The sequence below is a fragment of the Tachypleus tridentatus genome, chromosome 3 (assembly GCF_004210375.1).
Source record: "Tachypleus tridentatus isolate NWPU-2018 chromosome 3, ASM421037v1, whole genome shotgun sequence".
Lineage (NCBI taxonomy): Eukaryota > Metazoa > Arthropoda > Merostomata > Xiphosura > Limulidae > Tachypleus > Tachypleus tridentatus.
This window is the reverse complement of record NC_134827.1, coordinates 73,600,163-73,627,837: the sequence shown is the minus strand read 5'-3', so window position 1 is coordinate 73,627,837 and position 27,675 is coordinate 73,600,163. Positions and strand designations below refer to the sequence as shown.

The window sequence follows — 27,675 nt, the reverse complement described above, 5'->3', positions numbered from 1 at the left end:
ACGTTCACCGAAAATTACAATCGACTAGCGCTGTCATGAAACAGATCATTTTAGCATGCTTTCTTGGTTTAACTTTCTACTAACAGAGCGTACTGAGAGGATCTATCTTTTGGAATATCATTATGTTGATTCTTTTGCGATCAGCCGAGAGAAGCTAAAGGCAACAGAACATAATGCTACTTGGAGAAGGAAATTACTCTCTGCTTGTATGTATGGGTGCACGTGCTGGTACCTTAGTTATTTTCAACATAAAATTTTGTTCATTTCTTTACGACGTATTCAGACTCGTTACTTCCACATCAAACGAAAAACTCAGTCTAATTAACTCTCGTGAAAAGTCTTATAAATTTCTGTGCTATCTCTGCTGTTATTTTGTGAAATTAGTTTTATCTGCGAGAACCAAACGTGGGTAATGCTGGGTAAATATAAAACTTTTAAACAGCAAAAGGCAGATAAACAAATAGATAGCTTATACGTCATACCCGAAGACTAAAATAACAGTTGATGTCATAACACAAGTTTATTAAGAAAGTTCAGTTCAAAATTAAATTAAAACATATTACCATTGAGCTACGGATTATTTGACGGTAAACTCATACTTGTGCATTCTTGAATAGATTTTACTGCAAGTCCATAAAAGCGAGTACTATAAATTAAAAAAATGAAACTAATGGTGTTATTGGGTAATCTGCATGGAACGTGATATTCCAGCGTGAGAAGCACGTGGTCTGTGTTTGTTTAAAATTTGCTTAAGTATATTTTGTTCAGTATGTTTCAGTTGACGATGATTCTTGCATCAGTTAAAAGATGGTTTATTATTTCAACTTATTCGTGTATTTTTACCGTTTTTGTATATTGAATATTGATTATAAGTGAACACGTTTGGTTGTGTTGAATTTTAATGTATTTAACTTATTTTATCGACGGTTTTTAACAGTTTCCAGAACTCTGAGTAGATCTGTAATAAGTAAGAAATTCAAATATAAACAGCTGTGTTCAGTTATGATTCTTGTTTATATTATTCATAATATTTTGGATTCTAAAACCTGCTCTTTATTTTGGGATCCAAAAAAGCAAACATTTCTATTATTTGGACATTAATGGGTATCGGAAAGAAGCTTTCTTAATCTTTGTAACAGCAGGAAAAGCGTACATATATATGATCTTCAAAGATCCCTTTACTTATAATATTTTAAACAAAGAAAAGTTTTACAATTCATTCCATGTTGTTGGGTTTTTGTTGTTTGTTTCTTGTTATAAGATTGGCCAGACATGGCCAGGTGGTTAAGGCACTCGACTCGTAATTTGAGAGTGATGGGTTCGAATCCCCATCACACAAAACCATGCTCGCCTTTCAGCCGTGGGGGCGTTATAATGTTACGGTCAATCCCACTATTTGCTGGTAAAAGAGAAGCCCAGGAATTTGGTGGTGGTGGCTAGATGCCTTTCCTCTAGTCTTACACTACTAAATTAGGGACGGCTAGCGCAGATAGCTCTGTGTAGCTTTGCACGAAATTCATAACAAACCAATCTCATAAGATTTTGTAGGTTGATATCATACAGATGTATAGATAATTTTGCTGTATAAACACGGGGCCTATAGCTTTTACGAATAAATAATTGCATTTTGGGTTTAATTGTTTAGTTTATGGTCATACTAGTGAACTAGTACATAATAAAACCTTCTACACTATGATGAATCTGATAATCTTGACATGATGAAAAATTGTAATGTGAACGTTATATAATTATTACACCCTTACTGCTCAAAATAATGGTAGAAGTACCATTGGTTGAAATCAACCCATGCACAAACATAATTAAAGTGGCCACGTTTGTACATGTTATTCTTATCATCAAGTGTAAGTTTTGAGCTGGAAGAAGAGTCCAGACAAAGGAATTACTAACACACATGCGCCTTGCACCCTAAACCATAGGTATTAAATCAGAATCAATATGAAGTTCTAATTTGCTGTTATTTACGTCATAAAGTGTCACGTGTTATCATCCTTGAAGTGAGAGAGAATAGTCACTTGGAACAAACAAGTGAAATGCATAATACAACCACAAGTGGAATTTTAATATTCTTGGTAAGTACTTTATTTATTTTAAAATTTTAGAATAGTTTCAGTTAGCTCCAAATATTCTCTTGATAAACAAAACTTTAATATCTTCCACAGTACCAGAGGAGGTTACTCTTCTTAAGAGCTGAATGGTAAGGATAGAAAAACTGAAGAATTTCTTGTATGAGAGAATTACACGTATTAATATGCAATAAAAAAAAAAAACAAACCCTTGTTCACAAAGTATTTGGATTCACATTAATTATTACTTCTTCCAGAATGTTTTGAAGGTGGTGATGTTTAAACATCAGTTGTTACTTGTTTTAGAGTCATTTAAAGGTGGTAGTTTTTAAACATCAGTTGTTACTTGTTTTAGTCTTTTGTTTGTTTGGAATTAAGCACAGAGCTACACAAGGGCTACCTGTACTCTGCCCACCATGGGTATCGAAACTTGCTTTTTAGCGGTGTGAGTCCGCAGACATACCTTTGTGCCACTGGGGGGGACATTTAGTCTTTTAAATATGGTGGTATTTATATATCAGTTATTGCTTATTTTTAAAGAATTGTGAAGGTAGTGGTGTTTACAAATCAGTCATTATTTGTTCTAGTATTTTGAAGGTAGTAATGCTTGCATATCAGTTGTTGCTTTTTTTAGTATTTTCAAAATGGTGGTGTTTATACATCAATTATTACTTGTTTCAGAGTCTTGTGAAAGTGGTGGTGTTTACAAATCAATTATTACTTGTTCTATTATTTTGAAGGTGGTGGTGTTTACACATCAGTTTTTGTTTATTCTAGAGTCTGGTGAAGATGGGAGTGTTCACACTTTTCAATACTCATGATATAATGTTTACACAAATCATGAACTGACGAAATAATTTATTTTAGGAATGTTAACCACATTAAAACTGGACTCTTAAAACAACCACAAGCATTTTTTCGGTAATCCTTCAAAGTTTTCTCACATTGTAGGTTGTTATTAGACCAACGTTATTATATGCATTAAACTAAAGCTTTTCTGTTAATGAATACAGTAATGTTGACTGAAACACGAATGGGCAGGTATGTATGGCACAGTTATTTTGTTCTAATCTCACGCATACGTCAAATATAAAGACAATAAATTTTCATAAACACGAAATCCAAATGCAAAGGCGATAACTTATTCCGATCGATTTTTCCTTTTCGTTATAATAATCACACAATGTTTCAATGCCCAAAACATTTATCTATAAGCAGAGAACCTTACAATGGGCTATATAATTTGTGCTTGATGCAGGCATCGAGCCTAGCATTTTAGTGTTATAAACGCTCAAGTTTACTGCTAAGACAACGAAAAAGGCAGGGGACAACTGCCAGAGGAGAACTAAGAAAGGAACTTCATATTAGTCCCAGATTGTTTACCAAAATGTTTTATGTTTTTTCTCAACATTTGAATGCTAATGCCTTATTAGTCCCAGATTGTTTACCAAAATGTTTTATGTTCTTTCTCAACATTTGAATGCTAATGTCATATTAGTCCCAGATTGTTTACCAAAATGTTTTATGTTTTTTTCTGAACATTTGAATGCTAATGTTTCAGTGAAATAAATAACACAGGTTTAGGATGTTTCCTCGATCAAAGTGAAACGGATAATACTTTAAAGGATAATATTTCCGGCTTTAGGTATGATACTTAATATGTTCAAGACTGGAAAAATCTTAACTGAACAAAGTACACGTAAATGTACAGAGATTATGTTGAATTATCATTTAATATTGTTTGTAAAATATACTTAAATATACGTATATGCGGGTACAGCGACAAGTCCGTGTAACAAACTATGGAACACAGTAAGTTTATGAGATATTGGATGTCTTGAATAGCATGTATGATGGTGTACCGATAAGTCGGTTTTCTGAAGATTTTCAAAAAATGCATGCCGTTATTTATATCGATATTTAAGTCAAGATATTATTATTTCTGTTTTCATCAAATTCTATAATATATGTAATGAATTTCTTTTGTGAATTCAGAAAATTTACAAAAATGTCGAGTCACATTTATATTCTATCCTGAGACAGGCAACATCGTCAACGTATCTGTACCAATATTTAACAGGTTTTGTATCATTTTTACCACTAAGCAATCTTTCTCCAAATTATCCAATAAAACTTCTGCAACCAAAGGAGACGAGTGAGGAACTCCTCGCTAATCTTTCGTTCTGTTTATACTTAGGTTGTTAAAAAATAATGGCGGATTGTGAATTTTAACTTTAATAAGAAATAAAAAAATTCAAAATAAACTTTATTAATAAAAATAAGAACTTAATGAATCTACACACTTTTGTCAACTAAAAATAAAATTATTTATGCCATGTCGATAAAACTCTGAAGTCCTAAAGGTCAGAAATTCTTTAAAAAGCCATTCTCTGGTGCTGCTTTGTTGTTGAATCTTTTGCCTTGTGAAAAAAGTAGTATTCGGTGGGCAACAGATCTGGGGAGTAAGGAGAATGAAGCAATGTTTTATAGCCCAATTCGTTGAGCTTCTGCAGCGTTATTTGAACAAAGTGTGATCGAGCATTATTATGAAGCAAGATTGGTCCTCTTCAATTGACTAATGTTGGCATTTTTGCACGCAACTTTTCTATGAATTTCTTTCCATTCTTGATAATAAATTTCCACAGTGATATTCTGGTCTTGGTTGAGCAAGCTGTAGTGGATAATACTGGCTTTTGGTAGTATTTTCGAGCCTCGCCATAGTCAAGCCGCTGCGCAGATCGCTCTCTGTTGTCATAAAGAATTCACTTTTCATCACAGGTGACAATTCAATCAAGAAATAGTACTTTCTGTCACACAAAATTAACAAAAAACACAAGTCAAAACGGTGATTGTTCTGATTTTCACTGAGTACGTGTGTAGCTTACTTGTCGAACATTTTACTTTTTCAGTTTGCTCGAGATGGTCCGAAATTGTGAAAATACCAACGCCCAATTCTTGTGTCAGTTCTCAAACAGTTTAACGCGGGTTTCTTTCCACTAATGCTTTCAGTTTGTCATTTTCAACAGCAGAAGGACGTTCTTTGCCCTCCTTAGCTTTAAGAATCACATTTCCATTGCGAAACTTCTGGAACCAATGCTGTAATATACGTTCGGAGGTGGTTCCTTCGCCACATGTTTGTTTTATATTATGAGCTGTTTGCGATGCATAATGACCAAGTTTGAATTTGTGCAGAAAACGATGGGCAATTTTTTCAATTAATTGTAAAGGTCAAAATAATGGAAAGTTTTAGAAGAGAATAAAAGGACTGATGAATAGAAGAAAATTTTAGCTATTCAATGGTATATATTAAGTCGTAAAAAAAAAACAGGTTTATTATTGCTATAAACGACTAAAATTTTAGTATAAAAATTTGCCATTATTTATCGAACAACCATATACATTTAGTAACTAAATTTGAAGCAATTTTGATGTAGGCAGGTGGTTATTATTGTTTTTAATTTCTGGGCTTCAACAGGGCTTATTTTCCCTAAATCCATTGGACCACTTACTATTTTTTTACATTCACTAACAGGTATAATGGTGAACATACACTGCTGGCCAAAATCTTAAGGCCAATAAGCATAAAGAAAAAATATGCATTTTGTGTTGTTAGACTCAACCACTTATTTGAGTAGAGCTTCGAAAGATGAAAATTAGAAAAGGGAAAATAAAAACAAATTTTTTTTTAGAATTTAATATGAAAAATGTGAACACTATGAAATTAGCCAAAATACTAGCTGGTTGAAAGTTTAAGACCATACCAAAAAGAAGTCCAAAACAGGGTAGGAAATACCCAACAAGATGTCTCGCTAGTGAGTTGTACGGCTGTCATTGCGAATAACTGCAAACATTCGCTTTGGCATGGTCGATATAAGCGTTTGCAGAAGGCTGGCTGGAATGTTATTCCAAGTGGTGAAGATGGCTTCACGAAGATCATGCACTGTTTGGAATTGACGTCCATTTCTATAGACTTCCCTTGTCATCCACACCTAAACATTTTCAATGGGGTTCAGTTCGGGCAAATACGCTGGATGGTCTACAAAAATCACGTTATTCGTCATGAAAAAGTCCTTTGTCCTGCGGGCATTGTGGATTGCAGCGTTGTCCTGCTGAAAGATCCATTCATTTCCACACAAGCGAGGGCCTTCGGTCAATTAGGATGCTCTCTCCAACATGCCAATGTAGCCAGCTGCTGTTTGACGCCACTGTATAACCTGAAGCTCTATTGTTCAATGGAAGGAGAAAGCACCTCAGATCATGATGTGTCGTGTAGAAAATGTTTGCTTGTTTGTTTTTTGAATTTCGCGCAAAGCTACTCGAGGGCTATCTGTGCTAGCCGTCCCTAATTTAGTAGTGTAAGACTAGAGGGAAGGCAGCTAGTCATCACCACTCACTGCCAACTCTTGGGCTACTCTTTTACCAACCAATAGTGGGATTGACCGTTACTTTATGACGCCTTTACGTCTGGGAGGGCGAGCATGTTTGGTGCTACCGGTATTCGAACCCGCGACCCTTGGATTACGAGTCGCACGCCTTAGCACGCTTGGCCATGCCGGGGCCTGTAGAAAATGTCTCCAGTGAGATATCCTTATCGTACCAGTAACGTTGGAGGCCATCTGAACCATCCAGGTTAATTTTATTTTCATCAGAGAACAAAACCTTCGTCCACTTTTTTACGTCCTATGTTTGGTGCTTCTCAGCAAAGTTTAACCGAGCTATTTCGTGGTGTGGAAGTTAGCGTGGCCTTTGAAGACATTTACGGTTTTTAAAGCCTTTCTCTCGTAGATGCCGTTTTATTGTTCTTGAGCTGCATTCTGCGTCCATAAGGGCCTTAATCTTGTTCGACGATCGGCTGGTGTCTTGCCGGATAACCCTTCGAACCTTCCTGCCCCACGCCGGCGAAATTTTCTTGGTTCGACCACTTAAAATTCTCGTTCCGTATCCCTCAGGATCTTTTAAGAAATTTGCAACAGCACTTTTACCACGCTAAATCTCACCAGCGATGGCACGTTGAGAGAGACCTTGCTTTTGCAGCTCGACAATTCTGTCACGTTCAAACTCTGTCAACGTTTTATCCTTCGCCATGTTTTTACCCAGTGTAATACAGGAGATGTCAGTGGGAGATGTTGACAACGCCAATGCTTGAACACAAATGACTAAATTTCGTTACGTGTTTACTGATTAACGCTTCGTTTCAGTATAGTCTTAAACTTTTGACCAGCTAGTATTTAGGATAATTTCATAGTGTTCACATTTTCCCTACTAAATGCTAAAAAAGTTTTTTATTTTTATTTTCTCTTTTTTTACTGTCATCTTTTGAAGCTCTACTCAAATAAGTGGTTGAGTCTAACAACGCTTAATGCATATTTTTTCTTTATGTTCATTGGCCTTAAGATTTTGGCCAGCAGTGTACTATAAAGACCTGAAGAAACAGTGTTGGTTTTATTCGCTTTCTATACACTTTTTTTTCTACAACATCCAGAGAGTTCTCATACCAAACTTAGGTTTAAAACCAGTTAGAGTTTTGAAAATATTTTGCATTTTCTGTGCTAGTCCGTAAACGGGAGTCTTAGTACAGCATTATTTGTTTTTTTCTTTTGGAATTAAGCACAAAACTACATAATGGGCTATTTGTACTTTGACCATCACGGGTATCGAAATTTGGTTTCTAGCGGTGTGAGTACGCAGACTTACAGCTGTGCCATTAGGGGCATTAGTATTGAAAATAAGAGATTTGATGGTATATTTTAGGAAGTCCATACAGGCGAGGATTCATAATTTGTTTCACTGACATATCATCACACCCCTACTGGCTCCCCTCCGCTGGTATAGCGGCAAGCCTACGGATTTACAAAGCTAAAATCAGGGGTTTGAGTCCCTTTGGTGGACTCAGCAGATAGCTCGATGTGGCTTTGCTATAAGAACCCCCCTACCTTCCTACTGGACACCTGAACGAGACGGCTTGCTGGGTAAAACGCAGTTCTACTGGACACTCTGAGTGAGAATGTTTATTAATAAAGGGAAGTTCTTACTAGACAATATGAGCGAGAGTGTTTACTGGGTAAAGGCCAGTTCTAATGGATATACTTTAACGCCTATAGAAATAAGGGTTTAAATTACTATTGCCTTTACCAATGTATGTGACCTTACGGTCTTAGAACATGCGTATTAAGTAACGTGCGAGAAAACGTGTGCAGTCTATCATGATGTATCTCAGAACGGTTGTTATGGGTATAAACACTGTTGTTCTCTCCTTATCAATAATAGTGTTAATACCTATAACAGCCGTTTTGAGATACATTTTAATTTCAAGTGGGTTTCCCGTCATCAACAGTCTGTCATTATAGTAAACGAAGTTATTAATTCAGAAGTCACGCGTGTTAATAAACCTGAGCTGAATCTGTGATAGAATAATTTTTAACAGTTAGGAAATTTGTTCTTCTAATTTGTGAACTTTGAAAACCCAGTAACAGTAGTCAGATAATGCAGGGAGTTTGGTGAAAGGATTCGTTATAAGGTGGAAATATGTTATTACGGAAACTATTTGTAAGTAAATGGTTTGTGTCAAGGCTAGAATTTATTGAAAAGAAACGAATACGTGAAGCTTATTAGGTAGTTTATTAAACAGTTGTTTTGTTGAAACGAAATTTATTTGTGTAGAAAAGTGTAAAGTGAAGAGTTAAAAGTCTGTTTAACTAACACCTTCAGTCTATTTAACTAATATCAGTACGAACGTTTAAATAGCATTAATATATACAATAAAGTAACGTTGCTGCGTACCTGTAGCTAATACCAATATAAGTGTTTCAGTAGGATCACTAGACGTGTAACTAATACTAATATAAGTGTTTCAGTAGGTTCACTAGACGTGTAACTAATAATAATATATGTGTTTCAATAGGATCACTTGACGTGTAACTAATACTAATATATATGTTTTAGTAGGATCACTAGACGTATAACTAATACTAATATATGTGTTTCAAAGGATCACCTGATGTCTAACTAACATCACTATGCACATTTAATTAGGCTCACTATGGATGTTTAACCACAATTTCTATGTCCGTTGCCCTCCACTGGCAGAGCGGTATATCTATGGAGTGTAACTGCTAGAAAGTGGGTTTAGATATCTCTTGGGGACAGAGCACAGATAGCCTTTTGTGTAACTTTTTGCTTAATAACCGAGAGCAACAACTGCCTACATTTATCTAATATCACTATGTACATTTAAATAATGTTAGTATGTAGGTTTAACGAGGTTCACTATGTTTATTTAGCCACCATTACTATGTTCACTTAACTAGTATGTAAGTTAAATAAATTGGTTTAAAAAATATCTATTAATAAAATTTCTAACATAATTTTAATTTCCACCATTAGAATAAAAGACAAGATAGATTTTGTAGAGAGTCGTTATTATGCAGCTGGTTGTTTCTTCAGGTTTTCTGGTTAATTCAAAGAAACGAGAATAACATAGTATCAAAATAGATAAATAATAGCAAATTAAAATATTTGAAAACATTTTGATGTGACATAAATTTAATTGATGAAGACCACACTCATAAACTTACAAACTAAACAATCATCTAATATAAATCATAAACAGAGTGTTAATAAACACTACGTCAATTTGATTTCAAATCGACAGAAGAGACATGGTAGTAGTTGAAAGGCCTTGTCGGTAATGAAAATATCTGTTATTGTACGGTTGACATATCATTATATTTATCGTCTCAGAAGTTTTCATTCGAATTTGCTACAAAAAAAAATCAAACCCGTGTATTAGCTTTCTACACTGTTTTACGAAAAACTAGTTTCGCGTCTGAAGAAAAGTAACAGCTTGTGTAAAGCAATCTCACAAATGAAATTAGCACCATTACTGATACACAAGCACCGGCGATCTGTATTATGTAATACAGTACTTCAACAATAACTGATATTAGCGATATTACTGACACAAGAACATCGACAATGTGTATTATATAACACAGCACTTCAACAATAACGGGCGGTTATGTCAGTTAGCATCCTCACTGTCAAATATTGAACAATGACTGGCACAATATAAAACAACAATAAAAATTAACAGTAACTTTCTACTAGACCCAAAAATATGATCAATTAAATAGACACTAGTTCCTTACATGACACAGAACTGTCAGTAACTTACACCATGTTAAAAAAACTAGATGTTATTTTCTAGTATTTGGTGCCTTCCTCCATTTTTTTCAACCCCTATTTTTATTTTCACTTCATGTCTTTTTATAATTCAGTTTTGTCATTATAGTCTTTTCATATCTTGTAAATCTTCTTCTTATAATATTAATGTACGCATTAAGCCCGGGCATGGCCATGTGGTTGGGGAGCAAGACACGCAATCTGAGGGTTGCGGGTTGGAATCCCCGCCGCATCAAATATGCTCACCCTCTCAGCAGTGGGGGCGTTATAATGTTATGATCAATCCCACTTTGTGTTTGTAAAAGAGTAGACCGAGAGTTGGTAGTGGACAGTGATGACTAGCTGTTTTTCTTCAAGTCTTACACTTATAATTACGGCTAGTACAGATAGCCTTCGTGTAGCTTTGCGCGAATTTAAAAACAAACAAACTGGACGCATCAAACATTGACCTAGTTCTCAATAAAATTGATTTTTATTTTAGTTTTTCTTTAAGTAATACAATTCTATCTTTAAGTCCTATTGTAAAGTCGCCTGCTTCTCTTCATGGTATTCTTTTAATTTTTTGTCATTTTCTTATAGTTTTTCTTTATATTTTCACTCTCCTTCCGTATTCTAACAATCTAGAACAAACGTAAAACGAAGTCAACTTACTTGCGCAAAATAACTGCGATTGTTAACACACTGACTGATCCATTCTAGTACCTTCTAGAAAACTGATTAACTCACTACGATCTTTATAACTATCTCGTATTCCCTCAAGTCTTGCATTACTAAATTAGGGACGGCTAGCGCAGATAGCAGTTGTGTAGCTTTGCGCAAAATTTCTGGAAAAAAATCTCGTATTTGTGAAAAATCTTCGATTATATGAGAAAGAATAACGTGAAATTAGAATTTTGTTAGTTTATCTTATCTTTACCTTTTACCTAACAAAAACAAATTACAAAATTAAAAAGACAGATTACAACACTATCTTGTATACTAACATCTTCTGTAGTGTTTTGACTTTTATTGGTAAAACATTTAGTCTATCGTTCACTTGAAAAATTTTCTTTCGCGCATTACCACTTTTTGGAGTTTGTTAACTGGATGACATTAGTGTTATTAGCTGATCGATATTGATGCCCGATTGAGCGCTCGTCAGTTTTATCATTATTTCGCTAAGAACAGGTTATTTTTTTACAAAGAGTCAATATACGTGACGAAGCTGTTTCCGACTTCTTGTTTTAAGAAATTTTGCATTTTAGCATATTTCTACGGTTTTTAACTCCTTTTTTGTCGACGATATTTTGGTATAAGTATATTTTGAAAGGGTTGAACAAGAGAAATGATAATTAATTTGACAGAACTGCAGTAAAGTCGCAAGAAAAAACTATTATTTACTATTAAGGGTGGATCTAGGACTTGGTAAAGGAAGAAATTCCAGCTAAAACTTTACTAGCATTACTTATGTTACTTTCAGTGATTACTTTAACCTACAACTTTTTACTACTAGTAAATATAGCAATAAAACTGGTTACAAAACCCTTGATAAAAACCATGCCTCGTGCCACATTGACTCAAGACTTATTATGAATTGAAGTTCACAATATAAATGCAAGTAAGTGAAGAAAATGTGCGATATTTGTTGTGTACGAGCGAAAAAGAATAGTTGTTTTCAAAAACGTTTTAGGAAAGTCGCTACCTATCCTGTTATACCACTTGTAGTTTCGTTTATTTTAAGCATCAATAACACGCAACCTATGCTTCGCACAAGCATTCTGACTAGTAATTAATAAAATATAAATTCTATGACAAACGCATGTCAAAGGAGTTGCAGCTGTTCTAAGTAATACTTCGATGGAAATAAATATTAAACGTCTAGACATATAGTTAGAGTCTCTGGAAAATGCCAAAGCGCGAATTTTTACCACGACCATTTTTATTAGCGTTAATACGTTCTATTAGCTTAGAAGTACCTACTTATTGACCTAGGCCTTAACTTGATTCACTTTGACTCCAGCTGTGTTGATTTCAAACAATCTGAAAAGTAAACGGTTAGTAATTAATAGTCCAATTCATTAAAAACATTGTTTCTTTATGGTAATGTAATGACATCTAGCTAGTTTTGTTTATTACCTTAAGAAAAACACACAAAACTTGGAGGGAGAATCCTAAATCTTTGGATCCTCTCCTAGATCTGCATCTAAATGTCTCTCAACAATAAAGATTCGTAAATGTACAAATGGCACGCGCTATAAAGAAATCACATTTAATTCCATTTCATAAGATCTTCTTTCTCATCAACATCATGTAATGTTCTGCCAAACCGTAATATATTTGTATTTTATTTTGAATAATTTACTACTCTTCCTATAAATTACGTTTTGTTTTGTTATTGGTAAAATACATTTTACTACTCCTCCTATAAATTACGTTTTGTTTTGTTATTGGTAAAATACATTTTTCTGACTCACACTTAGCATGTGTTTGTTTTCTTAACGCAAATCTGCACAATGGGCTATTTTTGTTGTATCCTTCGTTTATTTGTTTTAGGAGAACACGTAGCACATGTTTCAAAATAGTTTATGTTTGGAATTTATTCTGAAAGTCTTTATTACTTCTTGTACTGCTCCAGAGTAAATATTCTGACTAAGTACGCTGATTTAAAAAATAACTGAATTTCTAAAGTCAATATTCGGTTTATTTAAAAATATGTCCAAAACAGTTTAGCTTTATTAATCAGATTAAAACAGAATTTCCCTTCCATTATTCTTCCTAAACATTTTTTTCTTGTCCACGTGTTAATTATTTCTGAAGGGTTGTGCTACTGTATTCAGTATTAAGACATTTTTTTGCTAGACTTATCATTTTTGGGTAAGCGTCTGGTTTAGAGCTTTATCGATAAACAAAAATAAATTTATTTTTATTAAAAGGTGTGTCGGATCAGTACTGATAAAACTGTCATGCTGTATAGATTGAATAAATAGTTGTCATTCTGATCTGTTGTCTCGAAACATTCAACATCTGAATCTTCCATAGTAAAATAATCTGTCGTGTTTATGGTTCAGAAAATCATGAAGATTGTTGTTTTATATTTTTACATTTTATCTATGTCATTATACGTAAGTAGAGGTTAAGAGACTAAAACTATGAGGATAAGACGCAGAAGAAAAACAAATAAAGATCAGAACCTGTGATTGACAGTTAATCTCTCACTGTACCTAACCATTTATATATATGGATCGTCCACGCATCGCAATTTCTTCTACGATTTGTTTATTTGTCTCGGAAATTACGCAAAGGTACGCAAGAATTATTTTCGTCTCTAATCTTTAACTGGTAGATTAGAGGAAAGAGAAGTAGGTAGCCAACAACACACGTTGTCTAATTTTGGATTACTATTGTGTGTCTGAAGAGCGGGATTTGAGGTTTATCATGTATCCTTGAAGATCATATAAATCATTCTATCTTCTATAAGTGTATCATGTTTCTTTGAATATTATATGTACATTATATTGTCTTCTATAGGTTTATTATTAATCCTTCAACTTTATATATTATCATATCTTCTATAGATTTGTTATTATTCCTTCAACTTTATATATTATCATATCGTCTATAGATTTGTTATTAGTCCTTCAACTTTATATATTATCATATCTTCTATAGATGTGTTATTATTCCTTCAACTATATATATATTATCATATTGTCTATAGATTTGTTATTAGTCCTTCAACTTTATATATTATCATATCTTCTATAAATTTACTATTCAGTCTTGAACATTATATATGATCCTACCTTTACCATGCGTGTTTCAACATGCGCTCTTTTTGATTCCAAAATTATCCAAAGCGTTGGTAGTTGTATTTTCTAAGCCATAGTTGACTGGGCATTAATGACAACCAGGTGGTGATTTCTCAGTGTCCGGAATGTTTTAGACGGTTTTGTTTTATTCTGCACAGCACACCAATCGTGATGCAGGAAAACTGTGTCACGAGACAAACACATCTTGTTTATTATTTATAAAACTTCAACGTTGTTGTGGATAAGTCGATATTATACTTAACGTTTTTCTTTTTGTCTGTTACTTGTAGGCTGTTAGTTTTTGCTTCATTGCCACTATTAAATCCTGAGGTGTTAAAATATTTCTTTCTCACTTCTAGTCGTTTGAAATGCTAGTTTTTATATTCTTAGCTAGGGTTTATTGTTTAGGTAAGTTTTCGACCTATTAAAACTTTATATTCTTAGTTAGTGTTTAGGGACTAAGTATAGTATTATGTTATTTCTTTTGCAGTAGGTGTGTTGTGGGTATTTTTAGTCTTATTAATAAGTAAAATTAAAGAAGAGTAGGTGAGGGGTGTGTTGTCAGCCTGGTGGTTAGGGTACTTATAGGTAAGGGATGTGTTGTCAGCCTGGTGGTTTGGGTACTTATAGGTAAGGGGTGTGTTGTCAGCCTGGTGGTTAGGGTACTTATAGGTAAGGGGTGTGTTGTCAGCCTGGTGGTTAGGGTACTTATAGGTAAGGGGTGTGTTGTCAGCCTGGTACTTACTCCTCACACATTCTCGGTGTCACAGTTTAGCATCCTTTCTCCGAATTTGCTCATCTTTAAAGTAGAGCGTATTCGTTGATAAATTTTAGCCTAAGAGTTCGCGGTTGTTGGTGTTGACCAGTTGCTATTATCCTAATCTAGCATTTCAAAATTAGGGACTATTAACGTAGGTAGTCCTTCTAAAACAAGCGATATGTGTCCTCAATCTTCTACACTTATTTAGTGGGTTAGTATTTTAATTCCCTCGTTATGAGGTACTACGTTTATAATTTCTTTCACGTATATTGACTCTAATATCATTCTTTTTTGTTGTTTATCAGATCTAATGAATGGATTACTCTGTTACAGACGTGTGCTCTTACAGCGACGGTGTGTTTGGCCGAAAGTAAAGACTGTAAGTTCTTATTTCTTTTCTTAGCTTTATTAGTGATAAAATTGAAGTATTGTTTTAAACGATTTTTTACTGGTGATTTGTTTGTTTAGAATTAAGCACAAAGCTAAGCAATAGGCTACCTGTTCTTTGCTCATCACGGGTATCGAAACCTGGTTTTAGCGGTGTGAGTGCACAGACATGCCTCTGTGCCACTGGGGAGCTTTTTACTAAATGGCGTTTTTTACTGGTGAAATACACGTATTATTTTAAACGATTCTTTACCGATAAAATTTAAGTATTGTTTCAAAAGATTATTATTATATCTTTCTGTATTTTCCCTATCCTCTGTATAGAAATTGGCAGAGCTAAGTAAAGATGTTTTAAGAGTATACATCAACGTTTTCATTAAGTTAATATATTAGCAAGTTGTATCTCTGTCGCTATAGAACTATATGTTAACTTATTTATTTTGACGCTTTATTAAATTTAGATTTTTTTCAAATAGTACGGTTTTTCTATTGTGACGATTTCATTTTTAAACTCAGTTCTGCATTTTATTTCTTTAGCTAAATGTTTGTTACATTCTTGCACTTTTAACGTTAACTAGAACATCGTGAGGCTTACATAATATTTCTCTTTTGTTAATAGCCAGAAAGTGTCTAGATGATGAATGTTACAGCTTGCACCAAGACGAGCATGATTGGAGTAGTGCCCGAAGCACCTGTAAAAGTAAAAAGAGGGAGCTCATAATGCTGAAAGAGGGCGTCAAAGCAGATTTCGTAAATAAAATGATTGAAGAATCCTCGTTATGGACCCCAAATTGTGTCTGGATTAATATAAGGATAACTGGAAGAGAACTCACATGGGGGGATGATACACCTCTCGGTGAGTATAGGAACTGGGCAAATGGAGAACCTTCCCAGAAGAAGAGTTTCAGAGTGGTTTATCTTGACCCCAACCAAAATTATAAGTGGGTCAAGCAACATCCAAAAAACAAATGTTCTTTCGCCTGCCAGTATAAACTAGGTAAATTGAATGTTTTAGAGTAACAAAATACAATTATAATTGAAGACTTAATGTTACTAGGTTAAGAAAAATCTTACAAACAGTAACATTTGAATACACATAAAGTAGAGAAGAATATTTTATAGTTAAAGGTTGAATAGTAGGACTCTTTTAGTCTAGGTTATTGTACAGAAGAAGACTGTCATGTTGATAATTAGATGTAGGACAATTTTACTTCGTTCATTAAACAGAAGAAGGTCTTCATATAATAGATTGTCAATATGATAGCCTTACTTTAGAAGTTTCTCTGTAAAACCTTTTATTTTGTATTACATCATCTTGTATTATGCTTTCTTCCCCTATACCAATTATGACATGTCGCTGTTGTTTAATTACAGAGTCTACTGCCTTCACCGAAACAAAATCGTCTGTTACGTTGCTCTTACAATATCGTAGGTTAATCTTTCTAGTTCCACAGCTCATCATCTGTTATGTTGCTCTTACAATATCGTAGGTTAATCTTTCTAGTTCCACAGCTCATCATCTGTTATGTTGCTCTTACAATATCGTAGGTTAATCTTTCTAGTTCCACAGCTCATCATCTGTTATGTTGCTCTTACAATATCGTAGGTTAATCTTTCTAGTTCCACAGCTCATCATCTGTTATGTTGCTCTTACAATATCGTAGGTTAATCTTTCTAGTTCCACAGCTCATCATCTGTTATGTTGCTCTTACAATATCGTAGGTTAATCTTTCTAGTTCCACAGCTCATCGTCTGTTATGTTGCTCTTACAATATCGTAGGTTAATCTTTCTAGTTCCACAGCTCATCGTCTGTTATGTTGCTCTTACAATATCGTAGGTTAATCTTTCTAGTTCCACAGCTCATCATCTGTTATGTTGCTCTTACAATATCGTAGGTTAATCTTTCTAGTTCCACAGCTCATCATCTGTTATCTTTTCTGCTGTTATCTCATAGTAACTCATCCATTCTGCATCTTCATTTCATACTGTGTCTTTTGTTTTATTATACTCATCTTATCATTATTAATTTCTTCCAACGTTCCCGTTTCTTCATAGCTTACCCATTATGCATTTTAATTTTACGCTGTACTTTCCCTTTCCTCACGTACACTTCGTTATTAACCATGTTTCCACTATCCTCCTGACATAAATCTCATTTCTTCCATATTTGTGAGTTCTCATAAATAATCCCATCTTTGAAACAATCATTTTATTATTCTTTCACCTTTAGTTGGCAATCCTTACAATATACCAATATCAAATGATAGCAAGTAAATGTTTACATTTTAATAGTTACAAGCTCTATATTTTTATTTTCCTTTGGTTTGCACTAGCAGCTCAAAAATTTTCATTAAGTGTATTTATATTTATTGAATCCCAATCTCAGAGAGTCTAAGGAAAGATATTTTAAACGGGAAAAAAACTTCACTGTTTATCAACTTGTACTTGATGGTAAGTTTGTATTTAGCAAAAGGTACGTAAAAACGTAATTATTATGGCTTAAATATTCTTAGATTACTACCTGTGTTATGTATTTTTAAAAACATACACTTAAGGTTGATATCACCAATGTATTAACAGAATAATAATAATAATGTTATAATACTGTGAAAAAAAGAAGGGTGAGTGGGAAACCTTCATGCTGAGTTGATAAAGGTAAGGTTGTAAATGTGGTAGAACAAGATGCAGTAGCAAGAGTAATGATCACCAGGTGGTGTTATATCAATAGACGAAGACAGAACATGTAATAACGTAAATACTGATCATGTAAGTACACACAATAGTCTCGTGATCGTAACAAATTTATAAAACTCTTGATGACACGAGAAAATAACAATCTTTTAGTTTTGGTGCATAAAAACTAATTAAAAATGTTACTATAACTAACGATGATAAACATCGCATGATGCTGTGAACTGGCTGGTGTAAACAGATGACTGGATGTAGCAGCCTTTATTGAAATTACATTAAATTCTATGATCAAAAATTAGAATATTTCTAAAAGATGTGCTACGGAATAAAAATGAGTTTATTAGTGCTTTGATTTGTATACACTGAGTGGCACTGGAAGGAATTTACTATATGTGTGAACTGGTAAACAACAGGAGTTTATTTTGTGTTAAACAGTGGACGTTAAAAGTGATCTGTTGAACGTTAAAATATTAATTAGAGTGTGAGCTGGTGGACATTAGAGTCTTACCATCTGCGTGAATTTAGTACGTGTGTGTGTGAGCTGACGAATAATAGAAGTTTACAATATATGAGTAAACCCTGGTGGAAATATACTCGAGTTTTAAATGGAAGGACTCCTGAATGTTTACTTCAGACAACACAGTACACTGAGTTGTCAGAAACTTTTATTCATCATCTTTGAAATAATATTCAATAACAGATTACTTTCTCTTTCAAAATATCTTAATCCTGAAGGACGAAACAAAACAAAATCCGAATGTTTTATTTTTATGTAAAATGAGTGATAGAGAACAGGCATATTTCCGTGATAAAGCTGCATATTTCCATGATAAAGCACTTAGCTCTATTGTCATAGCCGAGTTAAAACATCTCCACCACACTTGTCAAAGTGTGTTTTTACAAAGTACGTTGTTAAGTGACCTTTCCCTTTTACATAGACTGAACCTCTACATTCACACAAGTAGCCAGCTTCTAGTAGAATATTCGCTGTTTCTTCTGTTACCTTAGAAATAAAAGAAAGAAATATAACTTTGAATACTGAGTGGAAAAAAACAGAGTTTAAAACAAGAGAATAAAACGATAAGAATCAAGTTCTGAAATAATATTATTGGGATTTTTAAGTAGTATGGAGGTCACGGTATTTAAATAACGACTGTCTGTCTGAATATATTTTCATTTTTTTGAATTAAACTTGATGAAAGTAAGTTGAGCTTTCGAATGAAAAAAGAAAATCTTTAGATTTTTTAACCAACTACATTTCAACCAAGATAAGTCATATCCAAAAATACTTCACCATAAAGTATCATTTTTCACGAGTTTCTTAAGCCCAACATAAATATGTTTATCAAAAAATTATTCGTCTCTTCTGACAAGTTTTCTGCAGCAATTATCTCTATTTAGGGGTTCTATACGATTTATTTATCAATAATTAAAAATATAAGACTAATAGTTCTATGGCATTTATTTATCAGTTACTAAATGTACCAGAATATGTAACTTATAACAACCACTTATCAGCTACTAACTGTACAAGAAGAAAGGAATTTAAACCATTCATTTTTCAGCAGACTAGTGATTCTATAACATTTGTTTACCAGAAACTAAACATACCACATTAATGATTCTATAGTTTATCTGCCAGTTACTAAACACACCAGCGAAACAAGTATAAGTACTGAACAGAAAGTTAATAGTTTATAATACGTGTATATCTATATATATATACACACAGAATAAAACATTACTTGGAATTTAAAATATTTCAATGCAATTTTATGAAATACTCTCATTGCATACATTACACACATGTATTGTTTAAATCCAGCTTTAAAAAAGTAATAAGACATTATATAGTGGTTCATAATGTATCTGATAACAAGTCTAAAGTAAATTCATGAGACGAATGGTGACCTGAGGTTGGAATAAACAGATCAATAAGCATGTTGCAAATGAACATCTTAAGACTATTCATGAGGTGCTGACCTTTGTAACCTTGAGCTACTGGAATCATGAGAAAAAGGGCTCTTGTACAACACCAATGACTACGAGTTGGGTTGCTAAGTGAATAACAGACAGTGCTGTATTCCAATAAGGAAGATAATGTCTACCAATTTCCGTCTATAACTCAGCATCAGGAAGAGACTAAAACAGCGACTAGAAGTTTTAGAGAATTCTACCCCACGGACATGAACACTTACATGTAAGTGCTCTTTTATATAAGCTATATATTGAGTAATTTTGTTAAGTGATGAGTTTGGAAGGTTATTTGTTTTAATATAGAATTAATAAAGCTGAAAATATCTGTCAGAAAATAACTGATAAATATTACATGACTTCTTGATGTATAACGTATTTTCATCAATTTATTTCATACATTTCCTAAAACTGATGATCTGTGAGTAAATGCTCTTCACTGCATTCTTGGTATTTTAAAACAAATATTGAAGTATATTGTTTCCAAAAGTTTATATTAGTAATTGACAGATTATAAAGAGAAAGGAAGACAGTTGAATATAAGATAGAAATTGTGAAACTAAAATCCGAAAGTAGGAAATTATATACTTCTATAATTATATTAAGTTATAATTATATTAAGGCAGAAGATGGGACATAAGTAAAAATATAATTAGTAGTTAACATAGGCTGCAAAATAAATAAGAGAAACAAGATGCCAATCATTAAAGGAATACATTAGAATAAAAAAGAATGTTTTAGGAAAGGACACATGCGATTAGAATGTTTTAACTATAGAGTACATGTCACACGTCCTACGATTATAGGATTACATAAAACACCTAAATGTAAAACATTTCAGAAAAATAGGTATAGTCTGTAAAAAATGTAGTCGTAGACGCAAACAAATATGTAATTTGAAATCGAATTATGAAAAACTAGAAGTAGTTCCATTACTTAATATAAAAAAAGACTGGGGCAAAGTAAACGTGTTTATTCACGGACTTACAAAGCAGCTATTGGTAGTAGATAGTTTAAGGAAATAGATAAAACGAAAACTAGAATCATAATATCCTCTTTTCTATAATGACCCTTCAACATTTTAAAGATGTTTATGTATTAATAGTATTGTTATAACAAGTATAAGTTGTGTTTGTTACTTAGATGACAACATAGTTTTAGCGCGATTTCAAGGAATACCTAGAAAGATTGAGACATGTATTTAATCATTTGTAGAAGTTAAATTTTAAATGAAACTCAAGTAAGAAATTAAATTAAGTAAGTTATGAAAAGGTATCTTTAGAACAGTAAAATGAACAAGTCCAGTAATTTTTGTTATACCAGCAACGTATCATAAAAACACAGCTAGTACAAGTCAACTGGAAGTATAATATAAAAGAAACTAAGCCATATGAACATATCAAGTTAGAAACTAAGCCATATGAACATATCAAGTTATCTGAAGAATTGGATATAGTTGAATGATAAATCTTGTAACAGAAGTAAGAGAGAACGTAGATATTGAAAAAAGCTTTTAAGATCAGTTAAACAAGCATATGTACGTATAAACATTTTTTTACTTTAATTGTGAGGGTAACTTTCTGATTCATTGTAGATTCAAAGATCCCATTGTAGAATGCAGAAAGAAGTATAAAAACTCTTTAAAAATCACCATTTTACACCAATATTTCAAAACAGTTGCTGATAGTAATTAATAAATAATGACAGACCATTAACGTTTAGTTAATAACGTGTTTGTTAACGAGCGTAAAGCAAATTTACGAGTCAAGTAATGGTCTAAGACCAGAAAATATATGTCATTTAGTACATCGTAAACGGTCATCTGAACTCAGTGATATCCACAAACATTAAGTTGCTAGGCTCGTGATAAGAGCTGTTGACGTCAGTGAATGGCAGCTACATACCAATAACCAAGATAACATCTATCAGATTCTGAAGCACAGTATATTTTTATTGGTATTCGCTTAACATCAAGACCACTGTAAGATAGAAACAAGGAAACTCGAGAACTGCAGGTATGAAACAAGCCTCAAGTCTCGTGTAAGTGATGTTTTATATAAGTTAAGTGATTTTTTTTACATTGAAATCTGTAATGTTTTTAAGGATTCATATTAGTGTGATACTGCTGAAAATATGCATTGCATTGCAATACTTAAACAATATTATATTTTTATTTCAAGTCCTTATTTTTCATGTAAATATCCTCGAGCTAGTGATCTGTGTGAGAATGCCACTGATTGTGCTCGTGAAAGTTTCGAACAAATACTATTTGTTATAAGTAACACCCGCACTGATAGTACCACTTATATGAAACTATGAATATTATATATATATATGAGATATTAAACATACAATATTAGAGGTTTTACGTAAGACTTGTGAACAGTTGAGAATGTTGTCATAATCTGGAATTTTATAGCCGATGGTGTGATAAGTATGTAATATCAAGGAAAACCTTCTGTTTCTCTGTTTACATATCTTCTTAATGATTTGAACTATCCAAACTAAAACTGGCGTTCTAACTTACAAACATACAGAAAAACATATCCAGCTACAAATGTACAGTGATAAAATATCCAGCTACAAATAAACAGTAATAAAACATCCAACTATAAATGTACAGCGATAAAATATTCAGCTACAAATGCACAGTGATAAAATATTCAGCTACGAACATACAGTAATAAAATATCCAGCTACGAACATACAGTAATAAAATATCCAGTTACAAATATACAGTGATAAAATATCTAGCTACAAATGTACAGTGATAAAATATCCAGCTACAAATGTACAGTGACAAAATATCCAACTACAAATGTAAGTGATAAAATATCCAGCTACAAATAAACAGTAGTAAAATATCCAGCTACAAATAAACAGTAGTAAAATATCCAGCTACAAATAAACAGTAATAAAATATCCAGCTACAAATAAACAGTAGTAAAATATCCAGCTACAAATACACAGTAATAAAATATCCAGCTACAAATAAACAGTAATAAAATATCCAGCTATAAATAAACAGTAGTAAGATATCCAGCTACAAATAAACAATAGTAAAGTATCCAGCTACAAATAAACAGTAGTAAAATATCCAGCTACAAATAAACAGTAGTTAAATATCCAGCTATAAAAAAACAGTAGTAAAATATCCAGCTACAAATAAACAGTAGTAAAATATCCAGCTACAAACAAACAGTAGTAAAATATCCAGCTACAAATAAACAGTAGTAAAGTATCCAGCTACAAATAAACAGTAGTAAAATATCCAGCTACAAATAAACAGTAGTAAAATATCCAGCTACAAATGAACAGTAGTAAAGTATCCAGCTGCAAATAAACAGTAGTAAAATATCCTGCTACAAATAAACAGTAGTAAAGTATCCAGCTACAAATAAACAGTAGTAAAGTATCCAGATACAAATATACAGTAATAAAATATCCAGCTACAAATAAACAGTAGTAAAATATTCAGCTACAAATAAACAGTAGTAAAATATCCAGCTACAAATAAACAGTAGTAAAATATCCAGCTACAAATAAACAGTAGTAAAATGTCCAGCTACAAATAAACAGTATTAAAATATCCAGCTACAAATAAACAGTAGTAAAATATCCAGCTACAAATAAACAACAGTAAAATATCCAGCTACAGTGTGAATAATAAAGATGTTGCTGCTGTTTAAACTTCCAACCTCTTTTCTGACTCACACCATTTAACTGATGATTTATTCTAGGGTTTAATTAAGTGCTTAAGTCTTGATTAGAGAATTTCACCGTTAAATACTTTAAGATATTTCGCTATTTTTGATGTATATGGTAATAATTTGTAGAATAATAATTCGAGAATATTATCAAATTTATTGCATTAAATTCACCAAATTCAGACAGTAGAAATCTTTAATCGATGAAGAAGTAAAGCAATTGATTTGCCATTTCTTGACTCGACTGCTACACATCCTCACTTCCGACTCAGTTCCCATATCTTAATACGGTTTTCTGCGAGATTTAACGCTACTGAAAATCCTCACAGAAACTGTGATAATTTTAACAAATTTGTGCGAACTTTCCGCATTTTGAAGTCTCCTTAGAATAAACCGCAAAATGTTTAAAAGTAAAACATTTAATTAATTGTAATTAAAAATCTCGTCATAACTAAATTTGTAAGAATTTATTTTAAGCACATAATCTCGGATCAGGTATTATACAACGTTTGTTTATCAGAAATTAGTGTTATATCATATCTAACACCGCCAGTTAATTTCCAGTGGATGATAGATATAAGGTATCACCTACCAGAAAACTTTTAAAACTATAATGGACAAAAAGACCTACTTGTACGCCATTATATTCGGATGGTGGACGTTACCTATATGGATATGGTTAACACCTACCTGTATTCGACCATTGACACCACAACTGTCCATCCTACTGGCCACATTGACTGTGTTTCCCCAGATGTCGTACTGCGGCTTCTGTGCACCTACTACTCCGGCTATGACTGGTCCATGGTTTATTCCTGATAGAAAATCAGTTATACAAAAATGTTGGTAAAGATGGAAATAAACAGTTACGAGTTTTCTATGGGTTCAAGATATCGGTGATGAAAGCTGCAGGTAAGATTCATAACAGCTTTATCTTATTTAGATCAATAATTGTGAGTCAGTTAAAACCTTTTATAAATTCGTTTAACAGTGCAAACAATTAGTTGAAAAATAAAGCACTATATCAGCACGTTACATAAGGTAGTGTAAACAGAACGCTATATTAAATTTGAGTAAGGATGTTATTTATTGCGCTAGAATATACTAAAGTATTTTATAAATCAATCAGGTAATGGAAACTGGTAATTTTTTCTGCGAATAAAATACATAATGAAATAAAAAACTACAAAATATTTCACAAATTTATTTTTGTTGTTTATTACTGAAATTAATTACTATAAGAAGCTTGATAAAACTAAAGTCAATCTATTTAAGTTGTTTGGTGAGCTGAAAAAAAAAACAACAGGCAAATTACAATTCATAATGAACTTTTCCACCAGGAAAGTCTGATTTCTATGTTATCTGCGGTCTACTTACCCACACGTAACCGAAACGTTTGGAAAGAATCTCTGTTAATCTGATCTAGAAGATTCATCATAGCAATGGCGAATTCTACCAACGTCACCAGGTTGTGTTCTATCCATGTTTTATCCTTCAAGAAACGAAAAACATACTGTTAGTTTAGATATAAAATGTTTCTTTCTGTGCTCTACCATAAACGTTAAAAAACTAAACCAAAGTTTTGATAACAATGTTTAAACATTTCTTATAAGTTCTTGTCTCTATCTTCCTTTGATAAAACAACTTCTGTAAATATCGAGTGATGACATTTAAAGTTAATGTGTGTTAATATTTTTATTAGTAATAACGTATGGCGATTATTTACTAAATATGGTTGTGTTTTCAAGTTTATCATTATAAATATTCTACTGTTAAGAACAATAACAGGAAACAGTATATCTACTAGGTATTAATGTACCACCAGTAAGAATGTATAGTGATCTTTACTTAACTTACATTCTCTCCTCTTCCAGGTTGTAGTCCGGACGCTGCCATATATGTACTCCCGATTGTTTTAATCTTTTCTACAGAGCTGAATTTGGGTTTGGACAGCAACAACTACACGTAATAAAAGTATTATGTGAAAGATAATGAGAACATTAGAGTAGATTTAGTCTTACGTCAATAATAAAGGTATTATATGAAACATAACAAGAACATTGGATTACATTTATTCTTACGTCAATAATAAAAATATTACGTGAAACATAACAAGAACATTGGATTACATTTATTCTTACATTAATAATAAAAATATTATGTGAAAGATAATGAGAACATAGGATCACATTTAGTCTTACGTGAACAGTAACAGTATTATATGAGAGCTAATGAGAACATTGGATTACAGTTAGTCTTATACCAACACAGTGTATGAAGCTGGTGCCATTTTTTCTATTACTACAGTATTACACTAAGTAACTAATTTGTCTTTAAGAATGTATGTTACAAAAAACAAAACTTGAACAGCAGGTCTCACATCACCAGAGAAGAAGTTTAAATCTGTCTATCAGAAAAAAAAAAATTATAAATGTAACCGTCACCAGACAGCAGATTAAAAGAAATCATCATAGTAGATTATAAAACATTCATCACAACACAGTTGGTTATAAAATATTCATCACAACACAGTAGATTATAAAACATTCATCACAACACAGTTGGTTATAAAATATTCATCACAACACAGTAGATTATAAAACATTCATCACAACACAGTTGGTTATAAAATATTCATCACAACACAGTAGATTATAAAACATTCATCACAACACAGTTGGTTATAAAATATTCATCACAACACAGTAGATTATAAAACATTCATCACAACACAGTTGGTTATAAAATATTCATCACAACACAGTAGATTATAAAACAATCATCACAACACAGTTGGTTATATAAACACTTCCTCACCAGACAACAGTTTATAAAATACTTTATTACAACACAGTGGAACATTTCTTTGCAACACATAATTTATAACAACTGCAGATTCAGTTTATGCCACACTATATAAAGTACTATGATCAGTATTTTAGTTGTACTAAGCACGTGTGAATAATTGACACAGATATCTTACCACGTCAAAATCACAAATAACTTCATTCAATAGACGTAAACATTCCAGACCTTGTTTGTTCACATCAGTCTCGTCATAAAATTCCTTGTAATTAGGTATGGAAGCAAACATTACAGCGACGCTTTTGTACCGTTCATGATAAAGTTCCTGCTGTAAAAATAGAATAAACAACGTTCGTGATAGGATTTTTGCTGTAAAAATAGGATAAACTTATTCAGTAAACTTGGAATGTTATAGATATCAACTCTACTGTAATCAAATAAAACACAATAAAAGTCATTCAGTAAAATCGAAACATTAAGGATAGAGTTCCTACTGTAAAAACAGAATAAACACAGTTTATGATAGAGTTTCTACTGTAAAAACAGAATAAACACAGTTTATGTTATGGTTCCTACTGTAAAAACAGAATAAACACAGTTTATGATGGAGTTACTACTGTAAAAACAGAATAAACACAGTTTATGATGGAGTTCCTACTGTAGAAACAGAATAAACACAGTTTATGATAGAGTTTCTACTGTAAAAACAGAATACACACAGTTTATGATAGAGTTCCTACTGTGAAAACAGAATAAACACAGTTTATGATAGAGTTCCTACTGTAAAAACAGACTAAACACAGTTTATGATAGAGTTTCTACTGTAAAAAACAGAATAAACACAGTTTATGATAGAGTTCCTATTGTAAAAACAGACTAAACACAGTTCAATAACAGAGTTCCTACTGTAAAAAACAGAATAAACACAGTTTATGTTAGGGTTCCTACTGTAAAACAGAATAAACACAGTTTATGATGGAGTTTCTACTGTAAAAAACAGAATAAACACATTTTATGATAGAGTTCCTATTGTAAAAACAGACTAAACACAGTTCATGACAGAGTTCCTACTGTAAAAAACAGAATAAACACAGTTTATGTTAGGGTTCCTACTGAATAAACAGAATAAACACGGTTCATTATAGAATTCTGCTGTGAAAACAGAATAAACACGGTTCATTATAGAATTCTGCTGTAAAAACAGAATAAACAACGTTCATGATAGAGTTTCTACTGGACAGCTACTGCTGTAAAAATAATAGAAAAAATCGCCATGACAGTTACTGATATAAAAATA

General features: G+C 32.6%; 1 protein-coding gene and 1 long non-coding RNA gene across 4 annotated transcripts in view; one reads left to right on the top strand and one right to left on the bottom strand.

Moving 5' to 3' along the window:
• The first annotated feature begins 14,332 nt into the window (after positions 1-14,332).
• On the top strand, positions 14,333-15,952 carry LOC143247179 (uncharacterized). The gene is made up of 3 exons (XR_013026421.1): positions 14,333-14,461; positions 15,147-15,192; positions 15,820-15,952. It is a non-coding gene; the product is annotated as an uncharacterized LOC143247179 (long non-coding RNA).
• Positions 15,953-18,544: 2,592 nt separating this feature from the next.
• Positions 18,545-27,675, bottom strand: part of LOC143247177 (adenylate cyclase type 2-like) — a 75,184-nt gene continuing 66,053 nt past the window's right edge. For 2 of the 3 annotated variants that reach the window (XM_076494820.1, XM_076494821.1), the window contains 5 exons: positions 26,557-26,706; positions 25,431-25,532; positions 24,951-25,065; positions 24,264-24,388; positions 18,545-18,895 (listed from right to left, as the gene is read on the bottom strand). In XM_076494820.1, the coding sequence (XP_076350935.1) occupies positions 18,743-18,895; positions 24,264-24,388; positions 24,951-25,065; positions 25,431-25,532; positions 26,557-26,706 (645 nt within the window). In that variant the 3' untranslated portion in view covers positions 18,545-18,742. The remainder of the gene's footprint in view (positions 18,896-24,263; positions 24,389-24,950; positions 25,066-25,430; positions 25,533-26,556; positions 26,707-27,675) is intronic. The other variant, XM_076494822.1, reaches the window with a different exon arrangement.